We start from the raw sequence: 14,327 nt of genomic DNA, 5'->3' as shown, positions 1-14,327 counted from the left end.
AAATGCCACGGTACAAATAGTCATCCCTGAGTATTCGGCTCGCTCTGCCCAATCATCGCCACCGCACGGCTCGCCCAAGCTCCGAGACCTAGGACCCCACTCCAAGTCAAACGCCTCGGGAGTTTTTGCTGCCTTGTCCGTCCTGAACCTCGAGTTCTAAAAAGAAAAGTTTAAGAGCTCCAAGAAGTCCAGCCGTGCCAAAGATGCTAATGCTTCTGCCTGGGCCCCCCCACCCCCCTTTCGAGACGCGTGTGGAGCATGGAGACGAATAACGGCACTGATCTGGCAAGAGGCCGAGGCATGATGATCCAACAGTGAACCACGATGTGAGGGAGGGCTGATCGGATGGACATACATAGGCTCCCCCAGGGCCAGTGGTACGTCCGCATCTAGAGATAGTCCTCCGGCAAGCTAAGCCCCCTCAACCTAAGGAACGTGAGCGCCGACGCCCGAGGTCAAAGCAACAGCAGTATTTTCCACAGCGTCCACATGGTATAAGAGAGGCGCAATGGTTCTTTGGCAATTTGCCGTCCTTAGAGAGAGCAAGTAACCCTTCCTAGGCCTGGCACTTTCCCCCCTGAAGTGCTGCTAGATTTAGTATCGGACCTGATCGTCCAGCCCTGCTACCAAAAAATGTCCACAGAAACCGGGACGCTCGAGACCCTGGAACGGCGACTACGCATACTCGAAGACAAAGACGCTCTGTGGACGCTCCTCTGCCGATACTGTCGGGTCGTGGACGACCATGACTGGAAGGGGTTCGGAGACATGTTCACCGAGGACGGAATCCTGAACTTCGTCGACTGGGGCCCGATCCAGGGCCGGGAGAAGATCGCGAAAGCAACCTCGGTCGAAGAGGTGTTCCAGTACCAAGAACACAGTCTCAGCAACATCATGTTCGTGGTGGATGGATCCGACACCGCCACGGCGACGGGTTTCCTGACCTTCATTGCCACCCCGGACGCATCGAAGCGCGAGGAGTTTGCGGCCAGCGGAGGACGCTACGAGTTCACCTTTAAGAGAACCCACGAGGGCTGGAAAGTGTACCGCCACCTCCTGACAAAGGGCTGGTTGCACGGTAAAAGCGTAATGGAAAGCGTAAAATACGCAAAGCATCCAGACGTGTAAAGGGGTTCGCTACCAGGGGGGGAGAAGAGCAGAGGTGCATCTGTCCCCAAGTCGATCTAGAGACAGTATCAACAACAAGAAGATATACATAGATGTGCACTTTGGGACTCTTTTCCTGCAGCCTCAGAACCAAATCTTGGAGGAAAGCCAGACAAATGAATGTATCTATCTCCTTCTCGACTGCTGCATTCGAGTCTTGCGTGCTGTTTTCCAGTACAGCACACCAGGCTGGGGTGAGCCCACCGCGGTTGCTCAACGTTGGTCTACTTGACTAGTAGGATTTTGGCACGACGAATGCACTAGAGTGGTTCACTCCACACAATGGTGCACAGTCACGCTCAGCCGTCCACATGACCGCCGATTCCGCTTTCCTGGGGATATAACAGGGGATGGCGAGATTAGTCTTTGATCAAAAGCCGAACGTTTTAATTACAAACCACAGACAGAGGCGGTACCGGGGCCGCAGGTTGAAGGATTCGTACCCCAGGGTAGGCGAGCCCACTTTTTGCCCAATTCCAGCGTATCAAGTCAACTGCCGCGGCTGACGTGGATTTAGTGTTTCTACAAGAGTCCTCTCCCCCCACAAGTTCTCCTCGTGCCAAGTCCGAAAGTATGTAGGCTTTGTGGGGAGAGGGTGCCTCGGCGTTTTTCATATTGACAGGGGTGCCTCTATAGAGAGAGCTTAGCTTTGAGGAACGCCGCGGCAAACTAACGAGCAGGGCAAGACGGGTTAATTAAACCACGGCAACAAAGAACCACGGTCCATATGTGTGTATGACTGGAAAGAAACAGCCTTTTAATTATGGACTCTGCATCTTGTCTTGAAATCGGCTTCTGGATCCCAGATTGTTCTATATCATCCCCGCCCCGTCCCCTGCTTTGCAAAAGGACTTCCTCCATATGTACCAACAGACCCCCAACAGAAGCCCGAACGAAAGCATTTCCACCATGGCGGCCAAGGACGAAACCAAACCTGATGTCGAACTCCAGGAGGAGTCACACCTCCGCGTGTCTTCGGATGGCAAGGTCTCTCTGAGCAAAGTCGCCGTTCAGGTGGCTCCGGCCATCGCTCAGTTCTCCGAGCAAGAGCAACGAAAGATTGTGCGACGCATCGACATTCGCATCATTCCGATCTTGAGCGCGGTCTACACTGTCGCCCTCATCGACAGAGCGAATTGTGAGTGTTCCTATCTCGCAGTATTCGAGTTGGTATCCGAATTCTAACGAGAAAATGCGCTGCAACAGTGGGTATCGCCAGTATCGCTGGGTATGTGCCTTTTTCAAACGGTTGTTCCTACCCTGTTTGCGGGACAAGGCTGACAACTTGTCACTGCAGAATGGGTGAAGACCTCGAACTCAGTGTCGGCATGCGATACTCGATCGCCACACTCGCTATGTTTGTGACATACATTATTTTTGAGTTGCCCTCGACGGTCCTGCTCCGTGTGATGGGCCCTCGCATTGTCCTGTCCTTCGTTACAATGAGCTGGTGTGTCACATTGATCGGTTTCGGGTTTGTCAAGAACTGGCACGCACTGACCGGCATGAGAGCTCTCCTGATTGTGGCGTTGCTCTCCCTCAAGCTCTGGAGAGCCAACAAGGGTCAGGCAATGGGCACAGTCATTATCGAGGGACAAGAGGGTTTCAGGTATACCCTATAGGGCAAAGCAAAGCCCTCGTTGGATTGATTGTACACGAAATGTGGATAAGTATGAGAACAGTCAATATCGGATATGTAGCGGTGAGGATGAGTTTCTTCTGGACTCCCCCCGAGTCTACAAAAGCACAGCAATCACTCCTTGAGAGAATGTCATCTGCTGATCAGGTTGTGAGAGAGCCTCTCGCATTACAAACCTCTGTACGTACATCCAAGCTTTCGGTATCCCCATCTGCTATATATATAGCTGAACTCGGCCCCGGAGATTCGTGACCCTAAAGGCAATCTCCACAAAGACATCTCTTCTAGACATCTCTCTGTCACCCGTCGAACGCTTCGAAGCTTAGCCTATAAAAGCCCGTCGGACCGTGGGTGCCGCCCACCAATGAATCTGATGAGCTACTCTAGGCGGGTCTGGGGTAGAAAGACCAGAGAGGCACTCGCCAGTGCTAGATCTGTCTCCGAGGCGCGCCCGAGTTCTCGGCCATTTACAATAAACCTCTCGTCTCCGCCTTTGGGGAAAGCCTTTCTCACTCATGCATGCATCAGTATTAAACGAAAAGGTCGGGGGGGGGGGCTATATCTACATGTATACACGTTTTGACCCCAGCGCGCCCCCGGCCATTATCTGTTCCGTTTTCGTCCATGTCGCTCCTCGAAGCAATTCCCAACAACAGCGTTAGCAGGCGCCAACGGTAGTGCGGGACTTCTGGTTGGCGCTTTGAAACTTTCTGCGAATTCTCTGGGCTTACATAGGCTCGGCCGGCACGATCAATAGCCAGATAGCTCCGTGTGGCGAGCTTCTGAGCTTCCATACTGCTTTGTGGTCCGCAGTTGCAATTTGCTTCGACGCCATTTTGTTTTTCAGCCGGTTGCTGAACAAAGGCCCTGAAGGGAGTGTACCCCCCGACTCACACGGTTTCACAACCAGAAGCCAACGAGGATGAACCAACAAGAATGTATCCACGACCAGAGCGCGCTAGATTCTCCCGTCGATCTCCGGCCTCGTCGCCAAGTTGTGATATCTCCCACCAGGTTTGGCGATGCTAGACCACACCAGGCGTCTTTTACCATGCGCTATCTAAAGTCACGTCCTAATAACTCCAAAGAGCCGGAAACATCTGCCCTAGCCACGGTTCGCATGCTGGTAGCTAGTCAATATTGGCGCGATCACGCCTCAAACCAACGTTCGCGACTATTTGAGACAAAGCCTCGCAAGTTTCAACGGAAAAACCGGGGACTTGTCACTTCTACCCGCCCACTGCCTGGACCCATGCCAAAGAAGGTGTGAGCAATGATGGACGAGATCGCCGCTTGTAGTCTCGCCGAGGGGGACGAGACCTATTCCGCGGATGAACAAGTCCCGTTCGATATCCTCCCGTAACATGCCAACAACCCCAAAATGATCTCTTAAGTTGAAATGATTGATTTCCTTCCTCCGTCGAGGACATGGTCGTCAAAATTCAGTTAAGCCGTAGTTCCCCCCCCACATTTCTCTCGTGGAGGTCAAAGACACCCCGGCTGCGTTTGAAGACTCACCAGGCTTGCGAGGTTCATGACGACAGATGCAGTGGTAAAGGGGGTATGGCGCACCGGGGGGGGGGGGGGGGGGACGACCTAGAGGGCTGAGGGTCTGGACCAGTAACTGTTGCGAGTCAGATGTCGCCACGGGGGTCGAGGGAATGAAAAGCGACCAAAATTCCGAGATGGATGTCATGTGCAAAGAGTAACTACTGCAAGGAGCCGGGCGTCAGGTGGCATGCGGTAGCTCACCGCGAGCATCGTTCACGGAGTTCTTCATGCAAATCAAGACATCGTGTAGTTTGACAACTCTCCGCGAGGAAGAGAGACAGTACAGCCTTGAGTATGCGTTCGAGACTGTGTGGTTGTAGGCTTATAAATTCACCAGACTGCTCAGGCGTACCAGGTGGGAATAAGGCGTATTTAAGCACCTCCTGGGACGCTAATGAACCGACTCGTCGAGCAGGACAGATACGTGGCTCATAAAGGTCCTGCGGCGAACACGTACCTCTTGAGGACCGAATAAGCAGACACTCTTCCGTGGGAGGACAGTATTGTGGAGGATTTGTGGCATTCGAGCTAGGGCATAAAAACCCGTCAAGACAGATATCGGTGTTGTTCGGAATGCAAGTATTTTGCTCAAAGGCGGCCTGGCTGCGCATCTGGTGGAGGGAGCCTGAGGGTATCAGTTCGAGTCGGATGCAACGCGATGGGTGGGTGGGATGCTTGACGAGTTCTCGGGCCTTACAGTTGAACTGATACATTGGTATAGGCATTGCTCCGGGGCGCTCACAGCCGGTTGTGGTGGTGGGAACCAAGAGAGTCGCATTGTTCCAGGCGATACTGGACATATTAAATTGGTTCAAGTTGTTTACAATGCCTTGGACGGCCGCATCAGCGCGTTCTACATCCTCCATCTTTGCTCACAGGTGCGATGCGATGTTTTGACAGATGGATGTGGTGAATCGACGCCTTGACGAAGTCTCCAGAGGAGAGGAGGACACAACGCAATTCCACCACCTGATTCCACCAAGGGATTGCATGGGGGAACGTTGCCGAAGATCTTGAGGTGCCCATCGCTGTGGCTCCTTTCTAGACCAGGAGGAGTGTGAGTTCTGTGCTTGTGGTTAGAGGATAAGGGCACTTTAGCAATGTCTGGGCTGAGCAATGGAACCCAATAGTTCAGATAATTGACGGCCACCTTTCGCGTGCACAGTCCATGGCCAGATCCAGGCAGGGCAGGGCTCGTGTTATGGCCACCTACCACACATCATCACATATCATCACATTTGATCACAATTCACCTTTCTTGTGCCTCTTTGGGCAAAAAAATAATTGTTGCTTTTCGAGCTGGACCAAGAGACTGCAACATCAAGACAAGTATAATGACGACAACGGCTTCGTGTCATTCAAGGCACACACGACGGCACCAGGATGCAGCGTCTCGGAGGAATGGTCAAGAGGCTCAGCTCTGGTTCAGCTGGGTGTCGGGCCAAAATGCATGCCGTCGAGACCTGTAAACTAACTGGGCAGGGACAAGCGGAGCACAGATGCAAAGATCGAAATACAGACGGGGAGAGTGGCGAAAAAATGGACAGAAAGTTCGGATATGAGAGAAGGACCATGGGAACGAGGGAGTAGAAGAGAAAGGGGACGAAGGCTGTTGGGATGACAAAAATAAAGGGGGGAAACGGACTGAAACGGGAGTGGCGGATGCTGGCGACCGTCTATTACATACGGTACCGTACGTGCGTACCTAATCTACCTCTAGGTACCACCTCGCTCACCGTAGGCACTACTGCTAAGTAGGTTCACGATACCTCTAAGGTAAGTAATGCCTGGGTATTGAGCGAAGCCGAGACGACGGAAAAGGAAGCTCGATGGAAGCCTGACGCTCAATCAGCAAGAATCAGGTACAAGACCTGCCTAAGCGAACCTGGACACCTATCCACAGGACTCCGTACCAATCCAACAGTATGTATGTACATACATACATAAGGTTGTCCAAGCTTTAATGCCCAGGACCAGGGGGCCAGGGGCCAACCGTGGTGGGATCTAGGCGTGGTGCTGGTGGTGGGGATAGGGGATGCGTTCCATTACCTAACGCCTCCCCCCACACACCACCCACCCACCAACTCCGCCTGCGCTGCGCTTCTCGCGGCTGCCGCTTATCCCCATACATAGGAGATTGACCCCCCAGCACCTCCCCGCCAGTGCTTGATGCTGCTCAACACCTTTCTCACTCTGTCAGACACTCACCACCTGCCTGCAACTCTGTCTCATGCGGTGCGGGCTGGCGAAGCTCCTAAAGCTCTCCTCCAATCCCCCTGCGCCCTCGTCCCAGCATTGAGGCCTTGAACGTTCACAACGCTTACTTTGCTCAGCCTTGACTCTACGAATGTGCGAACTGGAAATCCTTCTGTGACAATGTATCATCGTTCAAGGTGCTGTCCATTCCGTATACTGTCTGGGAAGAAAGAAAATATATTCTCCCTATACCCTCGACGCCAGCCAGCCCGTGGGTATCATAAGAAGCCAGCTATCCTCCCATTTTCCCTGGCCCTATGAAGAGCTATACCCCATTTTACCAGTCCAGACTCCATATGAAAATCAGTGTTTGCCTCATCCTAGTAACCCCAGTCCATCTTCCTCCGACACAAGGACTCGCACCTTCTTCAAATCCTGGGTCCATTTCCTCGTGACATGCAGCCACATCTGCTTCTCGTCCGACCGCTTTTCTTCAACGAACTTCTCCAGGCTGGGCTTGGTCTGCCACTCTTCCCACCGTCGCCCATCTCTTACCAGCATCTCGCACGTGAGGTGAGGATATTGAGCTCGTGCCGACGCAATTGCTTCTCTGTCTGCATTCGCGCGGGATTCTTCCAGTTGACAAGGTGGACAAGGGTGGTCCTGGTGAGGCAGGAATGTTGGCAAGCCCATGTAATGGGGTGTCGGATAATGCGAGGATGAAGTGCACGAGAATCGGAATCCCTTGGAAGAGAATGATTGTGAGCGACTAAACCTGCGTCCCAACTCGCCGCATTCTGAAGGTTGGCGGGCCACTCCTGGTAAAGGGGCCGCAATCTTCGAGGGTACTCGAGATATTGGAGACGATGGCGGCGTGATAGAGGAGCCCGAGGAATTAGAATCTAAACTTCCAGTCGATGAAGAAGAGCATCCTCGTGGCGACAGAGGTCGAATGGTCGAGCTTGACAGTCTATTCTGACAGTTATAGCATTTGTAGGGCTGTTGTGGGAGCTTCACTCCCGTCGTCTTGAGAAGCGGGCACGGTGCCAATTTGCATATATCGAAGCCCATCAGAATGCCATGTCCGCAACAGAACCGCAACACATGAGCCTTGCACATCTTGAGAGTTGTCTTGCCTCCAGGATGTTGAGGTAAGATTGAAGGATTTTGGCTGAATTATGCGAGGAGTGGAGAGTTTCAGAGAGGCAAAACGCGCAGCTGAAACGGCGAATGCTTTGAAGGTACAGGGTCTATTGTGGCATTTTCAACAGGTGGCGTGCGGGTATTGAGGCATCAGACAAGCAGGTTCTGCCGTCTCTCGAGGGATGTGTTGGTCGCCTGGGGGTGTCGAGTGCCCTGAGCGCTGGGGAAGGGAAGCGTCGTGCCCTGTAACAGCGCAAGCAGGCGTCCGTCCAGTGCCCGGAGGGCGAATCGCAGGGCTGTTGCTTGCAAGCTTTGGGCAGCAGCGTATGCAGAACGGCTTGTACGACCCGAAGTAAGCGAGGTGTCAGGGCGTCATAAGACCCAGCAACTGCAGAGCCAGAGCGTCGAGGGCCGTTGAGGCGGCCTTATAGAGGAAGGGAGCTCAGGGTCCGTGTCAAAGGTGGACGAGGCACTCAAGTCGCAAAGATACCTGAGGATGTTTGACCCTTGACCGAAGGATTGAGCGATCCCACAGTAAGTGGCTGTGGTGAGCAATTAATACTATCGACGGAAACTGCCATGAACGACCGGCACAGAGGGGGCGCCCTGTTGGATTCGGGGTTTGCCAACGAGGGGACTCTCTGGGATTTAGAGGCAGGCAACGGATTAACGAGGAAGTATGCAATAGGGCAAAGGAAAGGAAAAGAATGGAAAGGAGAGAATCAGGCTAACCGGGCGGGTAGAGTCGAATTGACTAGGGGGAAGAAGGAAAGACTGAAAGATGCAAAGAGAGAAGCAACCAGCGCAAGGACAATAACGCACAAAACGGAAGACGGGGTTTGTGAAGAGGAACGAACCCTCTCACCATCGGCTGGGATAGGGTCGATTGACGAAGGAGAATCACAATTAGTTTTTTTCGTTGGACGGATGGAGCAGGGGTGGAGATGACACCAATAACCCTTGTGGCCTCAGGGCGAGGGCAGTTTTTAGGGTTGCGAGGTTGCAGCAGAAGCGCGCAGTGTAATGCAGTGCAGTATGCAGTGCAGTGGGCAAAAAGGTGGGATGACTTGGATGGGCTGTGGGAGCCATGAGGAAGCCACTTGTCGATCGCCCTTTGCCCCTCGCGGGGGGTGGGATGTCGTCCCTCATTGGGGGCTGCTTTGTTGAGCTTCAACTAGCTAGGTAGCTTACTCGGTAGAGCCGCCCAATTCTTTTTCTCCCGCTTGGCCACAACGGGTGCGCAGCGGCCACAGCTTGGAGGCTTGGAGCTGGGTTGGACCTCACCCTCGCCTCTCTGCCCACTGTGCCACTCTCACTAACCCTCATGCTCATGCTCTCTCTTTCCTATGACGGAACTGACTTCGACCGCACCAGCGCCCTGTAATTATTCTCACGGGTTTCTTTTGGGAGGGACCCCATTCCTATGTCATTGTCAGGCACGATCCCTCCCTGCGATATTCCTTTCCAGGCCCGCAATGGTGATGCCCCGGCACACCCTTCCCACGGCAATCCTGGACGATGACGACGACACGGAAGAGAAACCAAGGGAAGAGTTGCGCTATTACACACAATTGCGAGATGGAATCGTGGGAGAATACGGCTGGCCTCGCCTCGGAGAATACGACAACACGAACCACTGGGGTTTTTTGGCTTCGAAGGGTCTCGAAAACTCGGCCACTAAACTTCCCGCCACGATAACATGGGTCCAGACTCGTCGCTGTTCGGGACTATACAATGTATGGGTGTGCTCCGAGATGATTCAAACTCGCCCACAAAACTGCCCGGTCCCGTTGCTTTCTTGTACGCGAACGGCTCCTCTTGGGTTTCCTCGGGCGTCCTTGGCCGGATTGCCGGGCACATTCCCCAGGTAGAGGCCATGACTCGCCCAGGTCCCGCCAGGCAATCATCTCCAGCAAATTACTGTTGCAATCAATAATGTGTTCCATGCACGACGCACGTCAACCTCGACCCCAGAAATGCCACGCCTCCCTCCTCCACAATGACCACTCTCCAAACTCTTACCTATTTGCAATCTAAACTCCCTCTCCAAAAACCAAGAACCGAGTTGTGCCGTACTCAACCTAGGAATTGGACGCAGACACGGGGGGGTGTATCAGCTTGAGCTGGACTTGAGCGTCCTCCCTAGACACTGGAGTTTTGCTGCCATCTACGACGGCGCGCAATTCCCGTCCAGGTCCACATGCTCCGTTATCGGGTGGATACCCGAGACAGTGAGACGTGCCGCCAATCTGGTTCTTGACAGGCCCACAGAGGTCCAAATGACGGCATTAGCACGATAGCATCACCAGCATAAGATGGATTCGTACCTTGTAATCCTTTTGCAAGACCTTCTCGAGGACTGCCACGAGGATCCACTGTAAACGCCTGTTCGGTCCTGCACCCTCCAACACGTTTTCGCTTCCTGGACAGACCCTTCATCGGTACCGCACTGAATGTATGTCAAGAAGAGCTGGATCATTCCAGACGGGGATGTTTCTCCTTGAATGCGCGACCCAGTGAAACTTTTTCGACAACTAGGAATGAAGTTTGATTTGGTCTAGCAATACCCGAGTTTGAGCGATCCCTGTCAGCGGTATTCTGCGTCTCGTCAATCAGCCACCAGGTGGACGAGGGGCCCAGGCCCGCTTTGATAATCATGAATGTGATTCGCGCGCTCTTGCTTCACGCTGGACAACCTCGCACTGCTTCACACTTGCATTTACCCAGAATCACCTGACTCGCTGGTGGCGGTGTCGTAGTACATGACAATTTTCTTGATTTTGAAAACATTTTCACGATTCGGAGGTCCCACTGCCCAACCTGTTGCAATCATCGTCAGAGAAGATTGTTATAACACCCTGATAGACTCTGGACACACCTTTATCACCATTGGTCCAGTTGTTCCAGACCAACTGGCCTGGCACGTTTGGAATATTGTTGGTGAAGTTTTTCTGGCAAACACCGTCTATGTAAAATGCTGTGAAGTCCGGGGTCCAGTCAATTCGATACTCATGGGTGCGAGTAGTGCAGCTAGATGGAGCTGGTCCGCTTTCACATGACTTGTCCATCTTTGTGGGATCTATGGCTTGGTTGGTATACCAAAGAGGAATTGGAGCGTTAGGACCATTGTTTGACAACGATGTCGGATCGGTCACGTATTCGATATCACATTCCTGAGTATCGTCCTTGTAGAAGAAGACCCCTGCCATTGTCAGAATACACAAACTCTGGTGAGATAGCTCGTACGGAAACAGACCATGGCAGGTGCCGGGCTCGGTGCTGAAGACAGCAGTGGTTCGAAAGCTCCCGTACAGAATTTTCTCCTCCACCGTTGTCACCTCTGCGCAGCTGACCGCGTAGCCTGTCTGCTTTGATGGTTTCTGGGCTCCCGGAACTGCCAGGCGGAGGAATCCTTTGAAGCACCGAACGTTGGCTGGGTCAAATCGCTTGTTGAAAGGAATGCCGGTCCAGTTCTTGCAGCGAACGGTGTAATTACTCTTCATGAGACCCTCTGGTAGCGACTGTTCTTCAAATGTGTACACAGCTCGCTTGGAAAATCTGCCAACCCCGGGCACCAGCCATCCATCACCGTCCGCTTTGACTTCATCGTGTCCGCGGGGATTTTTGATGCTTGAGGGTTGTGCCTCTGAGGTTGTAGTGGCATTATTTTCTGACATAGAGAGAGATCAGTCAGAAGGGTCCTGGTGTGGTCGGATATCCCCCCCATGTATCCACGAAAAGGCGGTGATCGGAAGAGAAGGGATAGAGAGATCAGGTGCCAAAAGCTGCATAATTGAAGTGTGCAGTGTCTTTAGAGATGGACCGATATCAAAGATGGCACAAATGAAAAGCCGCTCACTGCGGCAGACTTTGTGACACCAAGATGCGTCACTTCGCGAAGTTTGCTTACCTGCCGTTAGCAGCGAAGGTCCCTGGGCCTTCTTCGTCCCACGCCTTCCACAGTAGGCAGCCACCACATTCACCCAGTTTCTCTTCGTTGGCGCTTCTAAAGACATGATGGCTCAAATATAGTTTAGGGACGGTAGGTAGAGATAGAAAAAATCTGCGGTACCATCAGCCGGTGTCAGAGCAGCTAAGCGCCCTGGATGTGCAGTTGGCGAACGGGGGATTGATTACCTTGAGAGAATGGAAAGCAGTGCTTTGGATATGATTTTGAGGATTCAGATGCTGTTTGGTGTGGCTGCAAGATGCCTCTGTAGGATGAACATGTTTGGCGTCGAGAATGACGGAGGCGCCTTACAAACCGACTGCGCCGACCGTTCAGCCACGCCTGAAAGACTGCACTTTCCACTCAAGTTCCTGGAGATCGAGAAGGAGCGAGACGATAGGACAGACTTCAGTGGCTCATTTCAGAGATTCCATTTGACCTCGTAGCCGAAGACGGTTTTGCGAAGGGCTTCATCTCCAGGATCGTTTTCAAACATGACTTTATCCATGGTTTGTTCCAGTATCTTATTGACCACAAATCCGTCGACTCGAGCCATTTCGAAGAATTGGAGATCTTTGTCGAGCAGCCAAGGACGATAAGGCGTGAAAAACACCAGAGCGACCGACTCGCGCGTCTTCTTCAAGCAGTCACGGACAGTGGCCAGGAGTTTGGCGTGCTCGGAGTGGTTGAACAGAATGTCGGCCAGGATCAATAGATCAAATCCATCAACATCGGGCAGGATATGCGATTTCAAAGAGTCGACCGGAGCACCCCAAAGGAAACCCTCCGTTACAACGGTTGACTTGTCGAGTAAAGCCGAGCAGTGTTCCACGTTGTAGCGCAAGTTCGCAACCAAGTCCTGGTCCGGATAATCTGTCACCACGACTCTCCTAGCTCCTAATATTGCAGCGACTAGGCTAGGAAGCCCAGCACCAGCGCCCAATTCCAGCACTGTCTTGTTCAGCACGAGCTCTTTGGCGTTCTGTTCGAGGTACGTTGACACGACTTGACCTGCGTTCCAGAGTAGATGACCCTTCATGACCATTAGCAAAACAAAAAGCTTTCCACAAATATTTACACGAATCACACCCAAAGAGGACTATGGCCGACAAGGCGTAGCGTAAGGCGGTGGCCGTTTTTCAGGGTGTAGCTGGTGAAGGTGGGTGGCTTTTCGGGCTCGTAGAAATCGACAGGCTCTTGAAACATGTCAAGGGAGGGAGAGGAGTCCCCATCTTCGCCGTGCTCCATGGACTTTTGTGATTAAAGTGACAGAAATGCTGGATAGGTCAATGAACGCCGTCGAATACGGACCATATTCTGTCATCGTGAACGGTTTTTCTACATGGAGCGCTTTGCGCAAGCAATACTCCACCGTATAATTATATCTATCGGCTTTATGCTCCACCGCATCTTTGAATACCAGCTGCCTATCCATGATCCTGCTGTTGCGAGCTGTTGCCCTTGTGTTACGAACTTTGAGATTCTCGTGATCACCGTTGGATTTCATTAGATACCCACAGTGAGGCTCTACCGCGACCAGAGAGAGTGGAATTATTAGGGTGCTACTCACATCCATCGACATGCTATGACTGCTCGGCATACGCCGAGCTTGACAGCCCCATGCCGTTAATCCGCCTCTAGTTAACTCTCACTCGCAATATGGGTGGTAGTACCGCCACTTGATGTCTTGAGTTCGAGGAATGCAGAGAGGGCTCTTTGACGCTTCTGGACAGATGTCTATATAGCCTTCCAGAGCTGCTCTCCACGATCTTCAGTTTGGATTTTCTCGATGATGATGATGATGTTTGTCGGTCGTCACGACCACGGTCTCCATCCGTCCCCGTCCTTTGCCGATATCTCTGGATTTCATGACCGCTATCTTGGCCGTCGTCAATGGTGTCAGATCGGCTTTCCTTGCGAAAGTAACATCAGGAATGGACTCAAGAGATATGGACCTGGCTTGGTTCAAGCCTGACCTCGGTGTCATACACAACTACGAGATACAGTCGATAAAAATATCTTCTGGGAAAAGGCATCGGAGCTTCTTGCGGCTAAAGTCGTCCTCAAGAATCTCGAAACGCGTGTTCGACATGGTCCTCACCCCTTGGTGGCCGTACAATCCGACCCACGGGGTTGGCCCCCAAGTCTCAACTGAACCTTCGGCAATGCAGAATAGGTCGACCAGACACAGCATTGTTCCCCAAGAGATCAAGTCATCTGCTGGTCCGGCTTCCAGAGAGCAACGTCGCAATCGTAAAAGGGCCCCAAGATTCTTCGGTGTAAGCCGGCAGGCCTAGAGTGATACTTCTAGCACTGTACAGTAGCTGAATCGGCACATCTAGAACCCCATGCTCGTCGCCTGTCTGATGGTTCTTCTCAGCTCTGGGCGATGAGATGTCTCTATTGGTTGAGACGCCTGCCTCTTTGCACATGGCCAAACAAGGTATATGCGCAGCCTGGAAGATTAATGCCGTGCAATCATTTCTGATACCACGTGTCTCTGGATCGCTGCTGCGAGAGGTGGGGAGCTCGAGACAGTGGGCGTTCTGGGAAGAATTTAGCCATACTTGTAGGTGTGTACATGGGTTGATGGGTTCTCCAAAGGCCGTCAGCGACCTTCGGCGGATCGACTACTGGGTAAGAATCGGAAGACATTACATATCTCCCGACCAAGTCTGTCAT

General features: G+C 52.6%; 4 protein-coding genes across 4 annotated transcripts; 2 read left to right on the top strand and 2 right to left on the bottom strand.

Moving 5' to 3' along the window:
* Positions 1–633: 633 nt before the first annotated feature.
* Positions 634–1,128, top strand: AYO21_10375 (hypothetical protein; the record flags this gene model as incomplete). Its single annotated transcript, XM_022660296.1, has 1 exon — positions 634–1,128. One exon carries the CDS (start codon positions 634–636, stop codon positions 1,126–1,128), a length of 495 nt encoding a protein of 164 aa, XP_022507377.1.
* A 948-nt stretch (positions 1,129–2,076) lies between these two features.
* Positions 2,077–2,789, top strand: AYO21_10374 (hypothetical protein; the record flags this gene model as incomplete). The annotated part of the gene is made up of 3 exons (XM_022660295.1): positions 2,077–2,305; positions 2,374–2,395; positions 2,465–2,789. The coding sequence occupies 3 exons, from the start codon at positions 2,077–2,079 to the stop codon at positions 2,787–2,789; spliced, it is 576 nt and encodes a 191-aa protein (XP_022507376.1).
* Positions 2,790–10,415: 7,626 nt separating this feature from the next.
* On the bottom strand, positions 10,416–11,712 carry AYO21_10373 (hypothetical protein; the record flags this gene model as incomplete). The annotated part of the gene is made up of 4 exons (XM_022660294.1): positions 10,416–10,516; positions 10,575–10,898; positions 10,953–11,366; positions 11,607–11,712. 4 exons carry the CDS (start codon positions 11,710–11,712, stop codon positions 10,416–10,418), a joined length of 945 nt encoding a protein of 314 aa, XP_022507375.1.
* A 354-nt stretch (positions 11,713–12,066) lies between these two features.
* Positions 12,067–12,893, bottom strand: AYO21_10372 (hypothetical protein; the record flags this gene model as incomplete). Its single annotated transcript, XM_022660293.1, has 2 exons — positions 12,067–12,678; positions 12,735–12,893. 2 exons carry the CDS (start codon positions 12,891–12,893, stop codon positions 12,067–12,069), a joined length of 771 nt encoding a protein of 256 aa, XP_022507374.1.
* Between the last annotated feature and the right edge of the window lie 1,434 nt (positions 12,894–14,327).

Source organism: Fonsecaea monophora (genome assembly GCF_001642475.1).
Source record: "Fonsecaea monophora strain CBS 269.37 chromosome Unknown Scaff118, whole genome shotgun sequence".
In the NCBI taxonomy this organism is placed as follows: Eukaryota; Fungi; Ascomycota; class Eurotiomycetes; order Chaetothyriales; family Herpotrichiellaceae; genus Fonsecaea; species Fonsecaea monophora.
The sequence above is the reverse complement of the archived record's forward strand: the minus strand, read 5'-3'. Positions and strand labels throughout refer to the sequence as shown.